Source organism: Oratosquilla oratoria, chromosome 18 (assembly GCF_046742065.1).
Source record: "Oratosquilla oratoria isolate Oo_2021 chromosome 18, ASM4674206v1, whole genome shotgun sequence".
Lineage (NCBI taxonomy): Eukaryota > Metazoa > Arthropoda > Malacostraca > Stomatopoda > Squillidae > Oratosquilla > Oratosquilla oratoria.
The window spans coordinates 3,660,962-3,688,097 of NC_134794.1; the positions used below are offsets into that span (position 1 = coordinate 3,660,962).

The window sequence follows — 27,136 nt, forward strand, 5'->3', positions numbered from 1 at the left end:
TTTTATTCTCTTGATCTGCTCTTTTTATTCTCTTCTCACGTCCATCTGTGACCTGAGGACTGTTTGTAATTTTCTCAGGCTTGTGTGACTCATCTTTCTGTGTTCCCTAAAATATCTTTACTTCTGTATATATACTGTCTGTATCTCCTTTACTATATTCCCTTGATGAAGTCTTAAATAGACGAAAACATTTGGACGACGTTTCTTGTTTACCGGTGTTTTTTTCTGCATATATATATATATATATACATATATATTTCTTTTTAGTATTTCTTTGGGGGGGGGGGGACATACCACTGTTGTATATTCTAACCTGGGGTGGATCAGATTTTCCATGAGCTTTTCATGACCTCTCAATCCATGTAGTGAAATCCCATTCTTACATTTGCCAACGACTTATGTTTACCTAATTGTAGTACTGTATACAGGAGAGGAGCAACACTCGTTGGGTCCCATCTCCTAATCTCTAATTCTCTAACATACCTAGACTCAAATTCATGTAGTTCCAACTTAATCTATGTCCTTGATTTCCAATTATCATATTTAGATTTGAACATGTACTGTTTGCTGTACTTCACCAACAATCTGCTTGTCAGTTGGTAAATTATCCATAACACCCCCAGGTTCTTCTCCTCATTTGCTTTTGTAACAGTTTAATTTACCATTTAGATATTCATTTTCTTACCTGAAAAAAAAGAAAAAAAAAAAAAAAAAACACGCAGATACAGTAATACATTCTGTCTAGATAATTTTGTGTACTTACCTAGCTGTAGTATACAGGAAAAGAACAACACTTATGGGTTCCTGTCACTCTTCAATCATCACACCTGGCTACAAATTCATATATGGTTCCGACTCAAGCTTATTATAACAACAGAATTATAATCAATCCTGTATAAAGTACGTTATACTCTAAAGTTTAATTCAAAATCTATAGTGCACTATATAATGTTAAAAATCAAACTCCTCAACTTGGGTTATTTTCTACTTTAATATCTAAGTAGCTTTCCATAGTTGGGAAATCAATCCTAACAATGAAAAATTCTTTGGTAAATTTCTGAGAAGATTAGACCCAATATCAAGTCTTAAATTTGTATTTGACTTACAGTAATTATGGGATTCATCTCTAACAAATTTCAGGAATTGTTCAATATATCTACAGTTCACAGAGAAAAACATTTATCCATATAATCCCTTTAATTACAATCCCAGTTCATAAATATTACTGGTATAAAGTTTTCCTTTTTCCCACTACGTGTGAAGAACATACTAAACTTTGTCATTTTTTCTGACTAAAAATATGAACAGATATTTCTACTTCTTGGTAATAGTTGAAAACACTTGGGACAAATATGCATGCAAATACAATACATCTATCTACTTGTAACTAAGAAGCAATAAATATTACCCTGTAGTAACAATGTTTTACAAAAGAAAACGAGAGATTTTGTCATATTCATGTATTAATTCAGCTATTTACTAAAATGTGCTCAATTTTTTATAGAAGCATAAAGAGTGGAATCCCTTGCCCCATCACTGTTCCATTTAGTTGTCTTTTACGGCATGCACGGGAAAGACGATGATAGAATTCTTTCCCCCACCACAGCGGGATTCAGAAGAGGTAGTCATAGAAACTGGGAGAGGTCACAATCAAGGTATCAGTATAGTGAGGGGACAGCTGGAGTACAAAAGTATCATCATTCTTCCTGTAGTAGAGGTTTTAATTCATAAACAAATAACATGTGGCTCTGGTCCATAGGGGCACCCTAAAACAGTCTCTAGAGTATTGGCCACATGTTACCATGCAGTCAATACCCCATTAGAGTGAAACAAATGGGTGGATGGATATCGGATCAGTGGAGAGTGGATGCCTTGGCTGTCTCCCTTGTGAAGGGGAAGAATCTTTTTTGATATATATACTAAAATATAATCTTTCCTCCTTAAAAAAGTTTGGTATAACAAATTATATAATTCCAATTTCTGTAACTCTGAACAGTACCCATTAATTAGTATTAAATTCACAGAATTGGCTTCACTTCTTTTTCTAACAGCAATATAAAAAAAATATATACAACTGGTGCACAATCTACATTACTTGTTACAAAATCACTATTCTGAAGTTAAATCAAATACTAATAATACAGAATACCTGCAAGATCCCTAGTACTAACAGCTGTACTAATATTACCGTAATAACTGTAACCCAAAGTTTCAGTTACTAAGAACCCACAGCCCTTCAGTATCTGGCAATGGTCCTCAGGACCTCCAACAGAGTTCTCTGTATTGCACCAGCATGGGGCTGTTTCTTTGTCACCCGCTTATAATTGTAGGAGAAGTTGATGTTGAGAGAGAGAACCTGGTCTGAAGACCAAGTGCCAGCCTCTCAGGGCTGCATGTCCAGATGAAAGTGAAGATATTGATCGGTTTTGAAGATGAACAGCTGGGCAATGATTCTTTTAGACATACCATTAGTACCAGGTATCCACCAATGATCCCTACTAATAGTTGTATATTTAGTATAATTCAATATAAAGTATAACAATTCTTCAACCAATATTCATTAATGACTACAATGCTTGAAAAACATTAGATTTACCAAAAACTACTTGGTTACATATACTATGATGAATACACAATACTACAATATTTCCACTTCTGCCTTTAAGCTTGATAACAAATGTATCTTGGACTATTTTGATCTAATTTACTTTCCGGAATACCATAGATGTCACCTGTCTTCCAACTTTCCCTCCAAAGATAAAAGTTGGTGTCGGAATGATATAAAACTTTTCAAAATCTGCAAAGAAATACAAAAACAATTAATCATAATAAAACTCCTACTCTGCTATGCTGCAATAACATACATACATATACCAAAGGCTTTTTTCCCCCTTATAAGGGAGGTAGCCAAAAAACAAAGGCATAAAAACCACTCCCACCCATTCTATCCCTATCACACTTCACTCCCCTCCACCCTCTTATCTTAGCACATCCTGGATGACGGGTCATCCATGCGTCTTGTCCAATGCCCTGGTTCAGAAGCAGTGTCAAGCACATCCACAGCAAGGCCACTTTAGTAACAAATGTGCAAAATAAAGTATGCCCTTCAATTTGGCACCTAGTGCTCCTTATCTTGGTAAATGACACAATAAAAAGTAAAGACAACTTTACCATGTTCATGGGTGATGCAAGGATAATGAGAAGAGCGAGAGATGAGGAGGGCTGTTATAAAAATATCTGAACAATATATATGCTTGAAGCCAAGAGTGGAAAATTAATTCAATGCCAGAACATGCAAAATATTGGAAATGGAAAAAAAAAAAAAAAAAAAAAATGTGGGACAGGTAACAATTTCAAAGGTAAAAGAGGAGAATAATCTGTGAGTTCTGGTTAGGAATAACCTGCCACCAAACAAACATATCAGTAAGGTTGCAGGCAAGACAGGCTGCTGAAAATATGCTTTTCACTACATGGATGAAAAAATTATGAAAAGAATCACAGAACCTAATCTGCCCTAAACTGAAACAGGCAGTAGTGGTATGGTTTTGTAAGCAACATATAACATGCATGGAAGAATTAACTGACAAAATATATGATATAATTAAATCATCAATTAAAGAAGGAAAAGTACCATTGGACTGGAAAAAAGCAAACATTGTACCAATTTATAAGGGAGGTGATAAGGAAGATCCATCTAACTACAGACCGGTCTCACTAACAAGCACAATAGCAAAAATTTGTGAAAGAGTGATCAAAAACAGATGGGTTAAGTACCTGGAAGAAAAATCTATACTGAACCCAAATCAATTTGGATTTAGACAAGGGAGATCCTGTACAACAAATCTGATTTGCTTTTACTCAAGATTAGTAGACATAATAGAAGAAAGAGATGGATGGGCAGACTGTGCTTTTCTGGACCTGCAAAAGGCATTCGATAAGGTACCTCATAGGAAACTAATAAATAAGATAGAGTCAAAAGGTGGCATCAGAGGAAAATTATTGGAATGGATGAAAGACTTTCTGATTGGGAGGAAAATGAGAGTTGTAATTAGAGAAAAATTCTCCAACTGGGAAGAAGTAAAAAGCGGGGTCCCGCAAGGATCAGTACTGGCACCGATCATGTTCGCTGTATACATTAATGACATGAATGAAGGCGTGGAGTGCTATATAATTTTTTTTGCAGATGATGCAAAATTACTTAAGAAGGTAAAAACGGAAGAGGACTGTAACTCATTGCAACAAGATCTGGACACAATATGGAATTGGACTCAAAAATGGGAAGTAAAATTCAATATTAAGAAATGCAGCATAATGGAATTTGGAAAGAGTAAAAATAGAATATCAAACGATTACAGAATTGGGGAAGAAAAAATAAATAAAACAAAATATGAAAAAGATCTTGGAGTGATGATTGGAAAGGACATGAAACCAGAAAAGCATATAAACAAGATGTTCGGAGAAACCTACAACTTATTGACAGCAATCAAAGTGGCATTTACCTATATGGACAAAGAAATGATAAGGAAAATACTTACTACACTAATAAGACCAAATCTCGAGTACGCAGCATCACTTTGGACACCCAGTACCAAAAAGAATATTAAGAAACTAGAAAGATTACAAAGAGCGACAACAAAACTAGCACCGACACTCGCCGAACTAACATATGAGCAAAGACTATCCAAATTGAACCTACCAACTCTGGAACAAAGAAGAGAAAGAGGAGATTTGCTAACTATCTACAGAATAATGAAAGGAATGGAAGTTTTAGACAGGAACGACCTATTAATGTGGGACAACGGTAAAACAAGAGGACACGGAAAAAAATTGAAAAAGGATAGTTATAGAAAAAACTTGAAAAGGAACAGTTTCCCACACAGAGCGATAAATACATGGAACAAATTAGACAACAAAACAGTATGTGCTAACACTATACAAGATTTTAAGATAAAACTTGATGTGGAGAGATACAAAGATGAGTCACCACGAGCATAGCTCCCCTCCCGTATATTACAACTAGGTAAATACAACTAGGTAAATGTGTAAGCTATGAACCAAATCAAAGAGCAGTGACTAAAACTGTTCCCAGCCTGGTAGTCAAACTGTATAAGGAGACTAGAAACACTGGACCTGCCATCATTAGAGGAGTACCAGTATAGCTTCTTTCCTGTATACTACAATTAGACAAATACAGATAGGTAATTACAAAAATTACAATAACCATATAGCTAGATGATGCAATAGATTAGGAGCAAATTAAACAATCTTATTGGATTAACGATGCAAGTCTATACTGTATCCACATAGCACTTCTCTTTGCTTATTGTTCCAATACAGGCTTATCTTGTGGGAATGTTCATTACATGATTTTTCACTTACAAGATTCTACGAGAAGAATGGTCTTAAAGAAGAAACAAAGAAGCATGAGATGTATAAAGCAAAAAGGACCAAGAGAAGAGAAGACAGAAGGTGGAGTATGTGTTTGAGTGAGAATTTTGAAAAGAATAAAAAGATACTTTGGAAGGAATTGAAAAGTGTGCAGAGATGTGAGTTTGGTCGAGAGGGAAAAGTAAAGAGAACAGATGGGCAGTTGTTAATGAAAGTGAAATTTGTGAGAGGAAGATGGGCAGCATCTTTCGCAGAAATGTTGATTGTTGAGGAGGATAGGGAGGCCTATGAAGACTCATCAACTCAGGCTGAAATAATAAGGAAAAATTTCTAATCTGTTTCAACTTAAGAAAATTAATTCATAAAAGAGTTCTGTAAACAGTAATGTTGGGTATACATTAAATGTGGAAGAGAAAGAAATCTACAAATCACTGGAAACACTGGAAGTAATAAAGCTCCAGGGTCTGATGGGTTCACAAATTAGATGCTTAGAGAGTTGGCAACAAAGGACCAATCATAGGTGGGTGTGTAAGATGGAAAATAAAGCTGCCCATTTTCAAAAACCATCAATTCCCTCACCTCCATCAGGAGATGCAGCCTTGAGGGGCTGACACTTGGTCCCTTGACTGGGCCCAAGTTCTCTCTTCTATCAATTTCAACTGTATTTCTTACACTTTTTCATAAATGGAGAGTTGACAACCGGCAAATGCTCACCTCTCTCTACAAATTTCAGCCAGTGACATAGAAACAGTTAAGAACATAAGAATAAAGGAGACTGAAACAGACCATAAGGCCTACACTAGGCAGTTCCATGTCCATGACCACCTGTCATCCCCATCCATAAAGTTGTCTAACTGTTTTTTAAAACAATCGATGGTGTCAGTGGTTACTAAGTCTATTACATTCATGGACCACCCTGTTTGTAAACTAATTCTTTCCTATTTCCTTCATAAATCTAAGTTTCTCCAATTTAAATCCATTACTGTGAGTCCTGCCCTGTTGTCTTAATATGATGACCTTGTTTGCATCACCCTTGTTAAAGCCTTTGATCTATAAAGTGTAAGTTAAGGTACCTAAGCCTCTCTTCGTAAGGTAATTTTCTGAGCTCATGTATCATTTTGATCATTTTTCCCTGTACTGATTCTAGTGAATTGATGTCCACTCTATAAGATAGAGACCAAAACTGTACTGCATAGTCAAGAATAGGTCTAACTAACACTAGATAGAGTTTGATAGATCCACATTGATACAACACAGCAGTCCACAGTTTCTTTCCTGAGAGATCTGATGTAGGTTCCAAAGACCATTACCAGCTACTGTAAGGCTGTGGGTTTTCCACTTAGTGAAATTTGAGGCAATGATTGACTAATTAAAACAAGAGTCAAAACTTTTTCCCCAGAGATCTAAAGCTGAGGACTTGTTGATTATTGTGAGACTGCAGGTGGAGTAAGTGAAATTTTGAGGAAAAAATTATGCCCACAATGTGAGGGGCAGATTTAGATGTTGAAGAAGGCAGACAGGAAAAGCCTAAATATGTCTGAGATTGAGAGTTTCATAAGTATGGTGGGATTATGAAGACAAAGAGAAATAATATGGTGAAATAGAAACCAGGAGTGGAAAGAGCTGGCAGATATGGTTAACCAAAGAATCCTAAGATGGTTTGGGCATATGAACAAGGTGAGTGAAGAAAGATGACCAAAAAAATGTGTGGACAGTAAATGTGGATGGAAGGAACTTAAAGGAAAGATCATGAATGAGGTGCATGGACAGGGTGAAGGTGACACTGGATGCAAGATGAATGCCTGTCAAGCATGGAAGAAAGAGTGCAAAAGATAAGAGCAAATGGAGTGGTCATAAATGAATAAATGACACAATCCAAAGGGATGCTCTTCTTGTCCGCTTTATAAAATTCTTGTGTGGATGAGGAAGGGAGGGGAGGTCTACATATAATGAAGCTGTATGGATAAATCAGCTCCAGCTGTCAGGCCTTGATGTGGAAGTGCTGTGTCATGCTGCACTGCCTCTGAGATGAGCATTGTGGCAGAGGACAGGGATGACCTTTCATCCACAAGATGTTAAGATGGGAAGGACAATAAGTGGGTCTATGAATGGGTGTGGGATGGGTGTATGCTTTGAGTCAGCAACCTCTCATACATACATACATATACCAAAGGCTTTTTCCCCCTTACAAGGGAGGTAGCCAAAAAAACAATGGCATAAAAACCACTCCCACCCATTCCATCCCTTTTAATACACTCCACTCTCTACCCTCCCTCTCATCTTGGCACCTCCTGGATGATGGGTCATCCCTGCATCTTGTCCACTGCCCTGGACAAGATGCAGGGTTGACCCTCTCATGTAAGGGGTAAAAGGTCAGTGTATGTATGCATGAATTTCAATGTAATGTTTATCATTATCATATCTGAACTTCATGACAAAATAAAATAAAGACAAGATTTTGCTATGAGGAAAGCTATTGTGGGACATAACATACATACCGAAATATGAATGGGACATAATGAAATATAATAAATACAAGATTTTGCTATGAGAAAAAATATTGTGGGAATATACCTGAATCTCAGAAAAAAATAAAATAATCAACAAATTTTTTACATCATGGTCAAACTTACAATGTGACTGAACATAAAATTCACAACAGATCAAAGGATGAAATGAATGAATATCACTTCATCCGACTCAGCAAATGTTTCAATCAAACAATACTCACAATGTGAGAGTTTCTCAGCAAGTTCATCATCAGTCCAATTACAACAAGTGATAACCAGCAGTCCATTATCTTCAAGCATATTATGCACATTATTCAAATAAGCTGCACACTTCTTGCCAGCATCTTCTGGGCAAAGGGATATGGCATCAAAGGTTCCCTTGTCATGGCATATTTGGTATTTTCTTTTTAAAAGGTCACCAGTGCCTGTTACAGCATCTCCTTGCTGAAAGAGAGTATTTGATGAAAAACATAAGTGTAATTATATAAAAAAGCAGGTGTCATTATATAAAAAAACAAGTGTGCCCTACAAAAATATAAGTTCCAACCATAACCAAGGAAATATTAAGTTATACCTAATCATGAGATCCTTGATAGAAACTTCATTGGCTACCCCACAAGATAAGATATAGTAGGGAATGATCTGACCTGACCTCATTTACATTCCTCACCTGACATATGTAATTATTTTGTTCAGTTCTTTACACTTGTCTCGCATAATGGGATGGATAAGTGAGATTGAAAGCTCTTGCACTGAACCGTGTCCCTACCATTTTCACAAGCTGTTCTTTAGAGACAGTTTTGGTTTCTGTGTGATGTTCTATTGAGCTGGTTTTAGTGTATCCTGTTATCATTCTTAATGCTTCGTTTTATATAGTTTGTAGGATGTCTTATGTTTAATTGACTGTTGGGAACCATGTCAGGGAGGCATAGCTGAGTGTGGTCAAGAAATGTTTGTATACTGTGATTAGTTTTTTCTGCTAACCAAAACATGTGCTTGCTAATGATTTTAGTGTGTTTACTTTCTTGCTGTTTTTCAATGTTTGGTCCTTAATATGTGGGCTGAATGGCATTTATCAAAAGTAAGGCCCAGGGCTTCAGTGCTTTGCCCAAAGGACCATTCCCAGCCACTGTGGGGCTGTGGGTTTTTCACTAAATGAAACTCAAGATAAGAATTAACCTCTTGTTTTTGAGAGGTAAGCTGGTGGAGCGGCCATCTCTGAATCTAAAGTGCAGTTCACATAAACAATGTTTCAACACCAAGTTCCCATTTTCTGCCAAGAAAGTGTGAACTTATTGCCGAAACATTTCTCATATGAACTGCACTTAGTAAATTTGGGAAGGTGGCCAGTTTTTTCCTTTTTAAGATCAGTCTTTCCATCAGTTTGGATATGGTGGGCAGTAAAAATATTAGTTTACAGGCTGCCTGATTTTCTGGTGGTTTGTTTGGTCTAGTGTTGGTTAGATATGCTCTTATCCCAGTTGTTGGAATTTTCTGCTACTCTGGTAAGGGGGGAAAAAGCCCTTGGTATATAGAGAGATGGATGGAATTTTTTGTACTTCCATGAGTGGTTGAAGGTATCTGTTCTGGCCTTTGTTGTTTTTGGGTCAAGCAGTTTTATGTGGAAGTTTGAAATCTTGTCTGGGTCTACTGTATGGGATTTTTTCTTCTTTTTCTTTTCTTTTCCTTTTTTCTTTTTTCTTGTACATATTTCTACATACAGCTTTGATATTACACACCACTGCTTCAAACCGAGATTTATCTAACACATATTATTACCCTCATTTACCACATACAAGTTTCATATTATCAAAAAGTCTTCAGTACCTTTAAATATCTTCCTTCCCACTCCAATCAGTCTAAGTTTTCCCATACTCTTTTCCTATCTATTCTATCATTAATTTTCTCCTGATTCATAAGTATACAGGTATAATAGTTTTGGTACAACCTGTTATAATTCTTAAACTGTCACGGAGTGGCAGTGACGAAAGGAGAAAATTCTAAAAATGGAGGATGGCAAATTTTGCCTATTATGGCAACTGATGCCATCCTCCATTTTTAGAATTTTCTCCTTTCGTCACTGCCACTCCGTGACAGTGGCAACCTTGCCAGGATTCGAACCTGGAATCTTCTGACTTAACAATTTGTTTTGTATTATCTGTTGTCTGAACCCTGAACATGCAACCTTTCATGAGTAGGTTCAGTTTCTCATCTGCTTTCTCTATGATGTGTAATCAATGACAGGTACGTGCGAGTTATGATCATGCATGATGGATACCAAAGAAAATCTCCCTGCCAGCTCACTTCAGAACACATCAACTCTCACCGTCTCAAGGTGCAGCCCATGGTGCTGTCACTTGGTTTCTTGGACCGAGTTTAAAACCTACGAACTACAACAATATTTCCTCCACCTTTTACATATGGAAAGCTAACCACCAGTGACTACTTTGGCCCTACTACAATAAATTGGTGACACATAAACCCCAATGTTTTGAAAACAATCCAAAGTTTCTTCCTGTACAGATTTATGGAAGGGTCTAAGGAACGTTACCAGTTAGTGAAACTTGAAGGACCACTTATTATTTCTTTGGTGATAACTAGCACTTTTATCCTTGAGGGCAAAGAAATTGAATTACAGAAAAAGTAAAAGAGATGGGTGAATACCAAAAGTGAGTTCCCAGTGGATATGGATTTTATTCACTGAATGCAGAGATGGCTGAGTGCATCAAGGATTCTAACTGCCTCAGAAAAATTATATAACTGACAGTAGGAACAAAAATAACATACCTCAAATCTAATATCGACATCTTTCTCCCTGGCAATAGTTTTTGAAAGTTCAATTGCTGCTTGAGAATAATCCACTCCTTGTAAGTTAGTGAAGCCTCTGTCTGACTGCAAATACAGGAGAAAAATCAATCAATCAATCAATAGATAAATTAACATCAAATTCCTTCAATACAAACATTAAAATAAAAACTCATTATAGTATAGAAATTTGAAGATCCTCTCATAAGTGATAAATATAAATATGATAAGAAATGATGCTACACTTAAGAGGATGTTCAAAACTAAAAACAAAACCAACCATGTCACATATACTAGGCATCAACAACTTCCATAATCCATGTGTGTGTCTGTATTCACCTAGTTGTATTATACAGGAAGGGGAGCTATATTCATGGTGACCCATCTTTGTATCTCACAACATATAGTTTGTTCTTAAATTCATGTATGGTGTTTGCACACACTATTGTTTCGTCCAATTTGTTTCAGACATCCACCACTCTGTGTGAGTGTGTGAATGTGTGTGTGTGGGGGGGGGTACATAATTGTAGTATACAGGAAAGGGGGAACAGCTGTTGAGTCCCACCTCCTACTCTCCGATCTATCATACCTAGCCTCAAATTCAAGTACAGTTCCAACTTAATCTATATCCTTGGTTTCCAATTATCATATTTAGATTTGAATTCATGAATTGCTCCTACTTGGGTTAAATCACCTTCTAAGCTATTCCAAGTACAGATATCTCTTGCAACCACACATGAATTTGAAGCTAGATACGATGAATTTAAGAGTAGGAGATGAGACCCAATGAACATTGCTCCTTAGGCAAATACATGTTGAACAACTATGGTGATATCACACAACCCTGACAAAGGGCTACATTCACCTGAAACATTCACTCTATCCATTCCCAACACTCACACATGCCCTACTACTCCTATAAAAACCTTAAACTACCTTCAACAGACTCCACTTATTACATATATCGGCACTCCACAAAGCCTATTAACCCCATCATATACCTTTAAGCCCATCAATGGCCCATTAAAATTTTTAACTTTAGCAAAGTATATCTCATATACATGTCTTAACACAAACCCTTGATATACACATACTCTTCCTCTCCTAAACTTATCTCTTGCCCAATTATTCCCTGTTCCCCTCCTTATCCTCTGAACACATGTCCATGCACACTACCAACCACATTCAACTGATCCCTGTAAAACTACTAATTCATACTTGTCTCCCTTCCCCTTATATATCAGAACTATGTATGCACTCTACCAATCTACTGGTACACTTAGTTCCCTTAGACACACATTGAACAATCTCTATAGCCACTACACTATAATTCTCCCACCTTTTGTTAGACATTCCACATGACAGCTGTCCAATCCAGGGACCTTTTCAGTCTTCGTCTTTCACTATCACTTGTATTTCCAATTTTGCTTTAGTCTTGTTCCCCTCTCTCATCACACTTATTCTCTTTTAATACTACTTGAATCTCCTCTTTTGTTATAACCCTATTATTTTTTTTCTCCCACTGTATTCATTCTCTTAGCATATCCCACTATCACAATTACTTACTATCCTCTTCTACATTCAACAACTTGAAATATTCTGCCCATCTCTCTTGTACAGACTTCTCTTCCATTAATAAATGTCCACCTATTCCCTTTCACCATTTCCTCTATCCAACCTGCCTATTTGCACTCTTATCAATTCCTTCCAAATTATCTTAAAATTTTAACACAAACACTTACCCCACCTCATATCTAGTTTTCTCCTGGCCTCCATTATCTTATACCATAATTCATATTCATGAAAATATTTTCATAAAGAGCTCTGTTATTATGAAATGAACCAAAGATCAGTTTTGTTTCCAATCAAGAGCACCTGTTAGCGGTTGACCCACAATGAAAAGATTGAAGTGCCACTAGACAGAACAAAACTAAATGGTTGCCCATCCCAAAGTTTCTTCACTCAAAGTTTTCCATTACTCTCATGCCACTTAAGAATGAGGTTCTGAAAGGTCAGCACCTGGCTTCCAGAATAGGCCTCAGTTCACTCTCACTATCATGTTCTTCAACAATATTCCTACTTTTTTTTTTTTACAACTGGGAGAGCAGCATACCAATGACTGATCTCCAATTGTGTTGTCTTGTGACATTCTTTTCTATCTCTTCACAGCAGGTCTGTTGGCAAATACCCTTCATTGGATATAAAGCATATCTTTGGTCTACATCACAATACCAGAGCTTTATGGAGAAAAAAAAAAAAAAAAAAAAAAAAAAAAAAAAATTACATTCCCACTGTACAGAAAGAAATATATGAATTCATTCACAGAGTGACTGAATATTTACTGAGAAACAAAGTTTATTCACAATAATAATTAAAAATCACAACAAGATAAAAGCATTACCAGATCTAGTAAGAAGACGCCATTGCCACAACCGATGTCCAGAATTGATGTTTCTGGTCGCAGATCTTCATTATCTTCAAACCATCTGAGAACTCTCGCTGAATTGTCCTCACCATACCAAATTTCCCCAACATCTCCACTTGACTTGAAATTACTTAGTTCTTTGACATAACAGTCATCCCAGCTGAAAAGATAAATAAAAGATGTTGTTAATTGGATGAGGTCTTATCTAACAGGTCGAGAACAGATTGTGAATGTAAATGGTTCAACATCAAAAGCAGCAAAAATAACATGTGGTGTCCCACAGGGTAGCATTTTAGGTCCGCTGTTGTTTCTTTTGTATGTGAATGACATGAAAGCTGCTGTGAACTGTAAACTGCTGTTGTATGCCGATGATTCAGCCTTACTAGTTCCTGGCAAAGATGTAAATAGGATTGAGACGTTACTCAGTGAAGAGTTATTGAATGTCAGCAAGTGGTTGTTGGATAACAAATTGTCTCTACATCTAGGTAAAACAGAATCCATTCTCTTTGGCTCCAATCAAAAACTCAAAAATGCTCCCAACTTCAATATCCAATGTAATGATACTAGTATTCAACCTAGGTCTGTTGTCAAATATCTTGGAACAGAAATTGATCAAAATGTGTCGGGAGAAGTTATGGCACAAAAAATAATTAAAAGGGTCAGCTCCAGAACAAAATTTTTGGCAAGAATACAAAAATACCTAGATGTAGAGACAACGAAGTTACTAGCTTCGGCCCTGGTTCAGTGTCATATTGACTATGCTTGTTCTTCCTGGTATAGCAACCTATCTAAAAAATCTAAGAGTAATCTTCAAATATGTCAAAACAAACTAATCAGGACCGTTTTGAAAATTCATCCACGTACTCATCTAGATTATACGCATTTTAAACTGTTAAATTGGTTACCTATTGAGAAACGTGTTGTTCAGTTAAAGCTTAATCATGTTCACCAAATTGTAAACGACTCTTGTCCCAGTTATTTGTCAGATACCTTTACACTTGTTAGAAATGCTCGTTCTAGTAGGTCATCTGTCATTGTACCTAGGTTTAATAGTTCGTTAGGGAAAAGTACTTTCAAATACACTGGCTTGGAACACTTTACCGACCAACATTCAATCAATTGTATCTAAAAGTAGTTTTAAAAAATCAGTTAAATGTTATCTTTTAGACACTGTTCTCTCTGAAGAAAATAGTTTATATGTTTAATTTACACTTCTTATAATCCTAATTTACACTTCGTATAACCTAGCTTTTCTATGATAATCCTTTCCTAATTGTAATATGAGGACCACAGTGGAAATAAGTCTTTTGACTTTCTGTGCCATCCTCGGATGTACAATTATATATACTGTGTATAATATTGAGTCTTGTATGTATTGTACTTATTGTATGTATGATTGTATCCAAATAAAAATTCAATTCAATTCAATTCAGTTGTAATCTGAAATGATTGCATACTGAATATACAGTACATGTAATCTTAATTTGAAAACATCATCAAAGCCATGTTTTCTCCATATTTCTTTGTGCCTTCAGCATCAAAATCTTTAGTGATTCCATATAGTCAGTCCATTTGTTTACTATTTTTGCTTAATGCCTGTAATTTAATATCTTGCATCATTAAACCACACCAAACATTAATAGGATTTCACTCTACTTTCACTGAGTACCTATGATAGATTGAAGGAAACATTGGGACCCTACAAGAGTAGCTCTTTCCTATGCTAAAATTAGGAAAATATGGTACATCTGCAAGTGTGGTGGTCTGGCAACAGAGTGAGGTCTAAGGAGCCCCTGGACTGCGACAACAGAAGATGGAGTGCCACCACAGCATCTGCTTAAAAGTGCTCCAAGAGACCACTGCAGGGAGGTGCGACCACCATCTCCAGATAAAACCTAAGATCATTCACAATCAATATCTACATCTGGGACCAATGACAGGTTACTGTAAATGACTTCCTGTGAGATAGACTTGAGTACCCATGTTGGCAAATATATATATACATCTTTTTCAACCACAAATCACTTTTAATTCCATACCATCGCAAACGAGACTGAGAATCGCTCGAAGGAGGTATCCATTCAAAATTGAAACGTGAACGAGCCAAGGATTTGAACCCAGCTGACCCCTAACAAAGTTACATTGACGTAACCCAATGCGCTATCAAGGGAGATACTATCTCCCTTGATAGCGTATTGGGTTACGTCAATGTAACTTTGTTAGGGGTTAGCTGGGTTCGAATCCTCGGCTTGTCTACGTTTCAATTTCCAACGGATACCTCCTTCGAGCGATTCTCAGTCTCGTTTGCGATGGTATGGAATTAAAAGTGATATGTGGTTGAAAAAGATATTAATTGATCACTGGGAACCATTCAGTGTGTATGTATATCTATATATACATATACATATATATATATATATATATATATATACATATGTATATATATATATATATATGTATATATATATATATATATACATACATACAGTCAGACCTTACTCAACATAAGTGGTTCCTGAGCCTGCCATGCAGGACGAAATTTATGTTGGGTAAATAACAGTTTTTATGGGAAAAAATAGTTTAGTTTCCTTGTCTCTCTCCAGACAAATGATGGTCTATTTTACCTATTTGTGTAAATGTGAAATTTTGTGCACGTTGAAGTCATGTTGGGGGAGGCCTGATAGTATATATAAATGAGTAAATAATTAAAAATATGACAACAGCAATAATTAAATAAATAAAGAAACAAATTAATAAATATAATAAATCATGGACATCCTCATCCGAGTTTTGGCAAAACCTACTCTAGCCTATCATAATCAACAAAATACTACCTGACATTTTTATCTGACATAATATAGTCATATATTGAAAATAACTTACTGATCGGTCACCATCTGGTGAAAACAGTCATTTCATACAATTTGTTATCAGGAATAGCAGTCCACCAAAAACATTTATCATTTTCTCAGAAACTAGACAACAGCAACATATTTTCAAAAGACAGGTTCTCCATTAATATGGATATTATTTTACTTTCCTGCATCTATCATTTTTTTATCAATTAGAAAAGATTCTAATGAAATAAGATTTAATTGAAAAATACTGCAAACAAATAAAAAATAATCCCAATGTTCATAGCAAAATGAAGGGAATGGAGGCACCTATAGGATGCCAGAACAAGGGAGAACATAACATAGAACAAGCAACAAAAGCAAAGTCTCCTTCCTGAAGGAACTAACGCTAGAAGAGGACCCAATGTTTATTGCCCTCACGGAGACTCACCTGGCTACCAACGTGAAAGACTCTGAGATAGGAATAACCAACTACACCCTATATAGAGCTGATAGAGAGGGACGAAGCCATGGTGGTGTAATGGTCTACCTCAGGCACGATCTAGCTGCCCACACCAAGACACTATTATCCCACTCAAACGGGGTGATAGAACTCCTAGTCTTACACATCACCAACATAAATCTAATAATTGTAAACTGCTACCGCCCACCTCAGTGCAATCTCGAAAGCTTCTCAAAAGCTTTGGAAAAACTGAACGAAGTGCTAGAGACCACCCCACATGCCATGACAGATGTCATCATCTGTGGTGATTTTAACTTCCCCTTTATATGCTGGCCTGATGGTAGATCCAGTGGGGGCACTCTAGAAGATCAAGCCCAAGCAAAACTCCTTCTAGAGATCGCCGATAAACTGTTCCTAAACCAGCACATAATGGAGCCGACTAGAAGGAACAACATATTGGACCTCTTTTTTACCAATAATCAAGAGTCGGTCAGCAATTGCAGGTCAGAGAAAACAATCTTCTCTGACCACAATATAGTTTACATCAACACAACTTACATCAAAAGTAAGACACCGCAGGATTCCATGACTCCTCCGAACATGACACCTTTCGCCAGCTTCAACTTCTTCAGTCAAAAGGTAGACTGGGATCAATTACAACAAGACCTCAGGAAGATAGACTGGAAACTGGAACTGCAGGGATCTGATCCCAACACCACTCTCAACACACTATTGAGGATTCTGCTGGAGATGTGCACTGCTTATGTGCCAAGGAAAAGCAACAAAAAGGATCGCAGATACTCCATCCCGCGAGACAGAAAAATCCTTATGCGAAAACGTGCCAACCTCAACCTAAAACTCGTTAACAATACCAATGAGACCCAAAGGCTCATAATCTCCTCAAAAATAGAGGACATAGAGCAGAAAATTAAACACTCACACGAGGAGCAGAGAAGAACAGAGGAACACCAAGCTATAGAAAACATAAGGCACAACCTGAAATTCTTCTACAGCTACTGTAAGAAGTTCCTCAAAACCAAGTCACAGATTGGGCCCCTAGTGACAGAACAAGGCACTATAACAGATGCCCCAAAGGAAACCTGCCAGATACTGGCACACCAATATAACAGTGTGTTCAGCATACCTAAGACACAGAAGGAAATCCTTGATCCCACAACCTTCTTCAACCAGACGCCCAAGAACCTGAACCAGCTTACCAACATTCGAGTGACTGAACAGGACATCAAAAAGGCGATAAAGGAGCTTAGGAGTAACTCGGCAGCAGGACCAGACGGTGTACCAGCAATCCTACTCCTAAAATGCTGCGAGGTCTTGGCAGCTCCAATACATATGTTGTGGCTAGCCTCCTTTGACAAAGGAGAGATCCCGGCACTGCTCAAACAAGCCATCATAAGCCCAATATATAAAGGAGGAGACCGGACCTTGCCAAAAAATTATCGACCTGTCGCCCTTACATCACATATTGTCAAAGTAATTGAGAAATGTGTAAGGGACAAGCTGTTCACCTACCTTGAGGTGAATAACCTCATCAAAGAGAATCAACATGGCTTCAGGAAAGGTCGATCATGCCTTTCAAACCTACTGGCACACTATGACTGGCTACTTCGGAACCTGTCGGAGGGGAGAAATGTTGACGTAGTATTCCTAGATTTTGCTAAAGCCTTCGACAAGGTGGACCATGGTGTCCTCCTCCATAAGGCAAGGGATCTAGGAATCTCAGGGAAGTTAGGAGTCTGGCTCTTCAACTTTCTGACAGACCGTACACAAGCAGTCGCAGTCGATGGTGTGAAGTCAACCGAATCCAAGGTAATAAGCGGAGTACCACAAGGATCTGTGCTTGGCCCCCTCCTATTCCTTGTCCATATGAATGACATAAATAGTAGGGTGGACTCAACCCTCCTGTCTTTTGCCGATGACACCCACATCAGCCATGCTGTGCGAGAAAGTGGGGATGTGCAACATCTACAAGACGATCTCAACTCAGTTTATGCATGGGCCAACAACAGCAACATGCAATTCAACGATGAGAAGTTCGAGGTCTTGAGATATGGCACAAATCAAGGCATTAAAGACGACACTGAGCTGCACACAGAGAGAGGTATGAAAATCACACCAAAAGCCCATGTGAAAAGCCTGGGCATTCACTTAAGTGATGATGCCACTTTCCAACACCACATCATGCACTCAGTAAATAGAGCAAGAGGGATGGCCAGCTGGGTCCTAAGGACCTTCTCCTCAAGAGAGGTTCAAGTGATGCTTACCCTCTGGAAGTCGCTTATCCAACCGATACTGGACTATTGTAGCCAACTCTGGTCACCACACAAACGCGGAGACATCCAGATGCTTGAAGCTGTCCAACGGAACTACACCAGGTGCATCAAAGGGATGCAAGATCTCAACTATTGGGATCGCCTGGAAGCACTAGGCCTATACTCTCAACAGAGGAGGAGAGAAAGATACAGGGCCATTTACACATGGAAAATCCTTGAGGGACTTGTTCCGGACACCACGCCCTCTACAATCAAGCCATACCACAGTATAAGGCATGGGCGTAAATGTGAGAGACAAACTCTCCCATCAAGAGCCCCGGTGAGGATTAAGACCCTACTGGCAACCAGCCTAGGCCATGAGGGTCCAAAAATCTTCAACGCCCTCCCAAAGGAGGTGAGAGAGAAAACTAAATGCTCGGTGGACAGCTTCAAACATGCACTGGACAGGTTCCTGCGGAAGGTGCCAGACGAGCCTCCAGTGCCAGGCTACACTGCCATAAGTAGGTTCTCTCAAAACACACTACCAGACCAACTGACCCTCGCAAGGAAGGACAACAGGACTGGCAGCAGCGGTAGTCCACTACGGCTGTGAGGATCGACCTCAGAACTTCACTAAGTAAACTAAGTAAGTAATAGGAATGAAGGAGACTACAAGAGACCATAAAGCCTACACTAGGCAGCTCCGTATCCATCACCACCTGTCATCCCCATCCATAAAGTCATAGCTGACAGAGGAGCAAAAAGTACTAGATTTTGTCAAGAATATAGTGGTCTTAGGGATGCATAGCATCTCTAAACATGCAGATTCTTTAATTTATGGCAGTCCATGGTAGCTGCATGATTTGCATGCAGGATAGTAAAACAAGAAACCAGTACCATCATAATAATGTACATTACAAAACAATATATGATATCCATTAAAACAGCAACCCTTGGCCTTAGTCCTTTATCCTTACAAGGAAGATCAAGAAGAAAGCACTGGCTCACTTCCCTGCTATGGTTATGTTACTTTAGATGCAATACAAAACATTCTTTTCAATATTGTTCCCTATTTCTAATATGGTACCTGGCTAATAATATTTATTTGCGAAAATGAACTACGCATCTCCTAACTGGTGAATTTGCGACGAAAAGAGGCAAGATATGCATTGAAGATGACTGTTCATGGTGCGGTAATATCACCAGATAATAAGATTTATGGTGAGAAAGTTTACACATTCTAATTGGAAATATAACCTAAATCAGTATTGTTGATGGGACCTGATTGTAAAGAAAAGTGACATTATCGATCTCCAATTTCCATAATTATCTTAATTAAATAAAATACAACTCATTACATCTACGTTATGCCCTAGGCAATATGTTACTTTCCTTTCCACACTGCCTAAACTTTCCTTGTTAAATTTTATTTAATAAAAAGGAATATAGAGGGTTAACCTTGTTTTACGGCACGAACTCCTATCTACGTTAAATTTCTTGACTTACTATGACTTTGTTCCTAAAATTGAAGTTATACATTCTTCTTCCATTTCAGACATACTTTTGATTATATTTTGTGTAAAACCTTTTTAATTTTATGCTATTTGCAGAATGACGTCGGATCTTTCCAACCCTATAAATTCAAAATAGTATTTATGTTTGATCATGGATGACAACGAAGTTGTCATAAGTAAACAACTTTGACGTTGGTGGTTAAGTTTATGTACTGTATGACTAGGCTACATGTGCAATATCGATCAAACAATAAAAATCCTCCTTGGTGGGTAAATTTGTATATTATATGTCTAGGCTGCATATGCTATGTCGATCAAACGATAAAAATATTCCTTTGTCGAACAGGTCTCGTACGAAAGCGAGAAAAAGCTAATTTCTTATACATTCACACTCATAGGATCCAATGCTACCTAGTGCGTGCCGTGACAAACAGAATGACAGAAATTATTTATAGTATATACGTTATAATGACGGTGTGGACCATTTGGGTATCCTGTATTTATGGTGTATGTTTCACAGAATATACTGGAAAAAGTGACACAAAAAATTATCCTCCCAAAAACTGTATGGAAGCAGGCGAGATTATACTGCTACAGAATCTCATCTTACCATGAACAGTAAACTAGTCACGGACATTTCTGTTAGATCGTTGTCACCTAAAAGTCCAATAGCATTGCACTGTGTTTGGCTGTTTACCATTGAATGTGAACAAGTATCGTCAAAACAGACCTGAGTCTTGCACATTAAATGCTGAGGAAAATGAGGTTCTATATGAATACTATAATATGAGAACCCTTGAAGAAGAACGAAATGGAGAGTTTGATGGAAAAACTGGAGGACATCAGATGGGAGATATTGGAACTAAGCGAGGTCCGAAGGGAGGCATAAAGACAGTTATTCTTTGTTCTATAGAAATAGAGAAAAGGAGTAGGATTCTTGAATAATCGAAAAATTACTAGTAACGCCGTTAATCTCAGTAGTGAATCAGAGTAGTTTGGGATGAAATAAGGCTGAACTTAACAAGCTTATTCACAAGAGACGGCAAAGTAAATAGGCCCAGGGTCGATCAGTTTTAAAGATGTAGGAAATTATTCCTTCGGGAAATACAGATGGAACCCTTATTGAACACAGAGACAGAATGGTTCAGACAAACGTTGTGTACCAGGAATCACATGCGTGGATGTAAGATTCGCTCTAGCAAGTATGAAGGAAGAAAAACACCCAGGGAAGATTGCATATCAATAGATTTTCTAAACGTGGCAGATTCACCTTGTACATTATCTTAACAATATACTAAGACCAGAATTACTTCATATCTGCTTACCAAGCCCTGAAGAAAATCCGCTCCAATTCTGTGATCCATGTGAGTGCTGTTTGAACACTCGATGAACAACTGGTGTCAGATGGAGAGGGGTGTATATATCGTTGGATTGAGTATTTGCAGTTGGCTAACTCTCCGAGCGGCTATTTTTCCTGAGCTAGTGTTTGGGTGGCAGTTGCCAATCTATCGATATATGAAACACCGCCCTCTCTGAGTGAGGTCAGTTGAAGGATGGAAAAATGACTAGCATCTGCAACGCCAGTGAGGAATTATTGATTGAAAGATGGAGGCGAGGCTGATCCGTATGTAGTACATGATGCTGTTTGCCGTCCGGTATCGTTCTCTCTGACCGGAAAAAGGGATCGATTGTTCCTATCTGGAATAGAAAGAGGGGCCGGCAATATTGTAACGACCACGACGATGTTACAATGCTATGTGCCAGATAAGATGTCTGCCTATCCGTGGCTGGCACGGGTTCGTTCACATCTCTTGAATCTTTAGAAGTCTGAGGAGTCTGGGTTCACATCTGGTAAGTCAACAACTGATCGGATCCTAGTGCTTCGTGTTCTAGTGGAGCGCTGATGTGAGTTTCAACAAAGGTTGCTTGCATCCCATGCTGATCTCAAGAAGGCGTCTGACTCTGTGTTCCGTTGGGTGCTCTGAGACCTGCGGATCCGTGGGATTCTTACGAGAATTACTGACCTAATGTTTGGCCTATAACGTGGGACAGAAAGTGGTGTGATGTGTGGAGATGTGTCCAGCTTCTTTCATGTTGATTCAGGAGTGAGGCAAGGGTGTGTCCTCAACCCAAGCAGTTTTTCAACACCTGCAAGGACCGGGTATAGGACAAGTATTTCGACCAGTATCAGTAGCAAAACCAAGGTCAATGACCTTGTGTTTTTATGATAATTGTTGTACCTCTTGCGTAGTTGTCGCAGGTCTTGTTTGCAGTTCCTGAGTCACAGCACAGGTCTGCTCGTTTGATGGCATACTGGATCAGTTAGATCTGGACATTGGGATAATAAAAAGCTTCACATGCCTTGGAAATGTAATGCATAATGGTAGTGGGTTATGTCAGGAAATCTTTCAAAGGACTGGCATGGCCCATGGTGTTATAGACTCGTTCAAGCAGAGTAGATGGCACTGTCGGTATTTAGGCAGGAGGACTAAAATCCAAATCTTCAGGTCACTTGTGTTCCCTGTATTGTCGTACAGCCGTGGAGTATAAATATTAAACGCTGACTAGAAGAGGTGTTTCGGCGTCTTTGGTAACAAGTGCCTTCCAAGAATTTCTGGGGGTGTTACTGGAATGGCTGTATCAAACCAGACGTTGTTCCATGTGACTAAACCAAGACCTCTTGCCAACAAAATTCGAAAAATGTCAGCTCCAACTATTTGAACATATGGTACACTTCCTTAGTGTTGATTTCCCTCACAGGATGATCCACATAAGATACAACTCTAGGCAGAGAAAAAGGGGACGCCCAGATAATTCATGGTCGAGGCAAATCGGCCGATCCTCCCGAAAGACGTTTGGCCACATTGGGGTTTGCTATGAGAAACTAAGCATTGTAGGTTGTGTTCGGTGTGTGAATTATACAATTTCACTTAAATTATTTACAGTTCGCATCGAGGAGATTTTTTTAATAGAGTTAGGAAGCGAAAGGAATGAACATTAAGGAGGAATATTTTAGCCACCTTAGACTTGTGGATGACATTATTCTCATTTCAGAAACAGCAGAAGATTTCAGGACATGATCAGTCATCTCAACAAAGAGTTTCAAAGTAGCAAGAGAAGTTTTGGCCAAAAACGAAGTTTGCTGCTGTGTCTACTACGTTTCGAATTGCATTATGTGTTTGTATAGTTTAAATAAACTGACATATAGGAGCTACGAGGAAACGGGCACTTGAGGTTTGTAGGCTTCAGCCCTAAGACTGCTTGCCAATGGCGTATGCAAAAATAAATTAATAAATAATTTTATAATTCGTTCTATCTTTAAGGATCCATGATACTGCATTGCCAACGAAATGATGTCATGGAGCAACTGGAAGCAAGAGTGCGCAAGGTGGAGCAACGTGTCGTCATACACGGTCAGCCAACCTCGACATCCAACGACAGACAAGTAACCCAAGACAGCGTGGCGTTGACATCGAAGTCTCCCACACGCAAAGGTAGAGTCTAAAGGTGGCGGCACACTAGGCTAGCATGCTACTTACTTTTGCTACTTCGTTTAATTAGAAACGACTTTGGTTACAATATTCTAGATTTCTGTAAGAATTTTTTCACCCACATTCGTATACGTTTAACTTCTCTTTCTTCTGCTTCGCACTATATGACGAAAGAGTAATTTGACATTTGGAAATATGAAACAAGGTCGCAACCAAAGTCGTTTCTACTCAAACGAAGAAGCAAAAACCAGAAGTATGCTAGCGAGATATGCTTAGTGTGCCGTCACCTTATGATGTCTCGAAACGCTAGTTATGGTACGTGATTCTCTCTCTCCCTCTTTCGTAAGAATTAACAATTAAGATTGTAGCTGCCTACCTAAGGTCAATTGCAAGTATATTCAGTGGGTGGCAGACAATTTAACATTAAATTTGTAGCCCAGACAAATGTGTTGCGATCAAAAAAACAAAACAAAACATGAAAACGAGTAGAGTTCATTTCCAAGTTCCTTACTCTAAAATTCACTAAAAAATTTTGTCCTGTCAATTATTTTATTGACGTTGTCTCTATCCAGAACTTTATCGTTTTTCGTCATTATACAACCAACGACACAAAACAAATCGCTTATTTTAGAGATAACCACGTTCTGTAGACAGATTTGTCTACGTTCATCCTTCAGGGAATTAACAGGGATTTTATTTTCTGATGAATACCACTCGATTTCTATTAATTAACCCACTAAGGACCAGCGAGTCTCTTTTGGAATATTGAAATAATTTGTTTTGGTCATCGCCAGGCAGTTTTATTCAGTCGCGGGAAGTGAGAAACCCATGAGAGGGCACGCCCTGTCAGTTGCGGTAAGCCGTTGGTTTTTATAGTCCAATATTTGGGTCGCCTCCCCGCCAGACCAGAGCTGTTGGGAACTAGGGCAAGACGCACGTTAAGGGTCCTAGGAAACGAACTTATGACCACCTGATTGTGGGATCGGCACCGTAACCACTGGGCAACCGTGTGGCACGATTCTGCGTAGTGGTCTTCGAGTATTTCGTTCTCACTAATGCCAAACGATGTTACTAAGCTTAAGGTGACGTATGTGCCTAGGGTTGATTCAGTAACTTCAAATCACATATATTAAATGAAAAATATCTCGAACAATCGACCAACTTTTTCAAAGGAGCAGCTGGTCAATCGACAGATTGACTGACTGACAGACTAACCGAACAACTAATAGTTTGGTAGACCAATCACTACTTGTTGGATGACTGACGGTTCTTGTCACTCATACGACATGGTGTGGTGACTGATTTGTCAGCCAACTATTCAAAACGACCGTAACTATTCAGCCGACAGAAGACCAGGTAGGAAAACCATCACTGCAAACTAAAGCCTCGTTGATACAGGGCTAGTTTAGTAGCCGCTAGTACTAGCAAGTAGGTGGGGGGGTTTAGTTTGCAACTCGTTAACACTAGTGGCTACTAAACTAGCCCCCGTGGCAACAAGGCTTAACTGACTGGCCGCCAAGGAAGAGAAAGATGCTATACAGAACATGCTCCGCACTTTTAAGCACAAAAGGTCTCGCCTTTATGCACAATTGCGGACGAATGAACCTGATACAGCTCAATATGACATAGTTAATAAATAGAAATTATAACTGGAAGCAAGTGAAGGTAAACGCTCGAATGATACCCACGTTTAATATATACAAAAAGGATCATGACTACTACCAAATGAGGATGAACATTTGGATGATTACTAAGTTTGCTTGCTAGTAAAGCTACGAAAAAATAACGCGTGAGAGCAATGTAAGGGCAGCTATGTAAGACCACCAACCACTTTGAACTACTTGCAACTGTACCAGGCTCACGTTCTCGCAACTGTACCTACGTCAGAGGCGTGGTGGACTGGCTGATCTCAGACTCCGGGCTCTCGAAGACAGTGGACAGACACTCTGTGCCTTGCTCTCCCTCCTCAGCATCCAGAACCGGATAAGACCCACTGATATTGTTCCTTATCCACCCAATCACAGTGCACGTGATGACCAGGGCAGCAGAGAGGATGAAACAGGCGATCAGGGGTCCCACCCACACCCAGAGAAGAGGCGAAGACGCCTCCTTCTCTTTGTGAATCTCTTCGGTTTCCGAAGTTTCCCGAGGGGCCTTTGGGCGAGGAAGGGGGTGCCAGTGCATGCCGTTGGTGTGGTCGCGAGAGAAGACCTCAGTCTCGAAGTCAGACAAGGTGGTGGTCTCAGGAGCTACAACTTCGGTTTTGAGCGTGGTCTGGCTGGACGGAGTACATACAGGAGGAGTTGCGGTGGACACAGCGCACAGCCTACAAACAGCTTCTACTCTGTACCCATGAAAGAAGTTCGTCCACCAACTTAACGACGAGTTTAAGTAAAAACTCCGGTTGTCTCGCCAGACTTCGACGCCCCAGGTGTCCGGGTAGGTCCACGTTTGCTGGAAGGTGGAGAGTCTCAGGTGGTTCCATCGGCAGTGGTCGACTATGGCGAGGTCGCTGGCCGGTATCATGTCGTGCGGAGCCTCGTACAGGTTTGATATGAGAGAGATAACCAAACCCTGGAACCCATATCCCGGAAGTATCCATACCTCCGGCTCACGATCTGCCAGTTCGATGCTCTTCGGGGGCTCGTCGATGGCATCTAAGATGGGACACCGAGAGGAGGGGTCACTTTTGTCCGAAGGATGTTCTTTCCGGTATGAGAACGCCTCTTCAAACTCTGTCATCTTTTCCGGTTTTTCGACGTCATGGGAACTTGCGTTTGCAGATGTCAGTGCATCGGCGTCATCTTTGGGCACTGCAGTCTTCACTGCCACTGGGCCCAGTTCAATTAGCTCAACTTGGTGATGAGATGCTGGTTTCTTGAGCATCCTGTTGAGGAGGTGCACAGGAATACTTTTGTTCTTGCTTAGCCTCATGTTGGACCTCGAAAAAACACTTGTGGTCCTGTCACCTTCCTGGTTATAGATTTTCTCACTCGGCTGTATTGTTATTTTTCTTAATACGTCAGCTCGAATGTACAGAATGCACAGAACAAGAAATGCAACCCTGACGTTGATAATGGACGCCATGGTCACACACTTCCACTGCGAATGAAACGGTAAAAGGCGGTTGTTCTTTGTACACAGGGAGCTTTCGTCTAACTGAGACAGGTTTTCGGCTGAACCCTAATGGGGGAGCGTGACGACGAGAATGTCAAAACAAAAGTGAGGGGTACATACAAGTAAAAGCTAAATAAATGACAGGATTTTTCATAAACTTTTTGTTTTTCTTCCTTAGAATATGCTCGTCCTTTAACCAGTCTATTATATTAAAATAAAGATAATATAAACTTTAAAAAATTGCCAATACAATTTATGATACATGTACTACCATAGATGAAATTAGACGACTTATCAATTTGTTTTGGACTCCTAGAAA

At 39.0% G+C, this 27,136-nt stretch overlaps 1 protein-coding gene across 1 annotated transcript; it reads right to left on the reverse strand.

Moving 5' to 3' along the window:
- Positions 1-1,258: 1,258 nt before the first annotated feature.
- Positions 1,259-26,837, reverse strand: LOC143034990 (uncharacterized). The gene is made up of 5 exons (XM_076201370.1): positions 25,583-26,837; positions 13,105-13,288; positions 10,686-10,790; positions 8,120-8,342; positions 1,259-2,797 (listed from the first exon to the last, which is right to left on the reverse strand). Exons 1-5 carry the CDS (start codon positions 26,785-26,787, stop codon positions 2,700-2,702), a joined length of 1,815 nt encoding a protein of 604 aa, XP_076057485.1. The 5' UTR covers positions 26,788-26,837; the 3' UTR covers positions 1,259-2,699.
- Positions 26,838-27,136: the final 299 nt, after the last annotated feature.

Bases quoted from the DNA above. Each gene is read 5' to 3' on its own strand.
- LOC143034990 (XM_076201370.1), bottom strand. From the start codon at position 26,787: ATGGCGTCCATTATCAACGTCAGGGTTGCATTTCTTGTTCTGTGCATT. The intron at 10,791-13,104 runs GTAATGCTTTTA...CTGTATTTGCAG, and splicing joins GCGTCTTCTTACTAGATCTG to TCAGACAGAGGCTTCACTAA. The intron at 8,343-10,685 runs GTATGTTATTTT...ACTCTCTTTCAG, and splicing joins ATGTCGATATTAGATTTGAG to CAAGGAGATGCTGTAACAGG.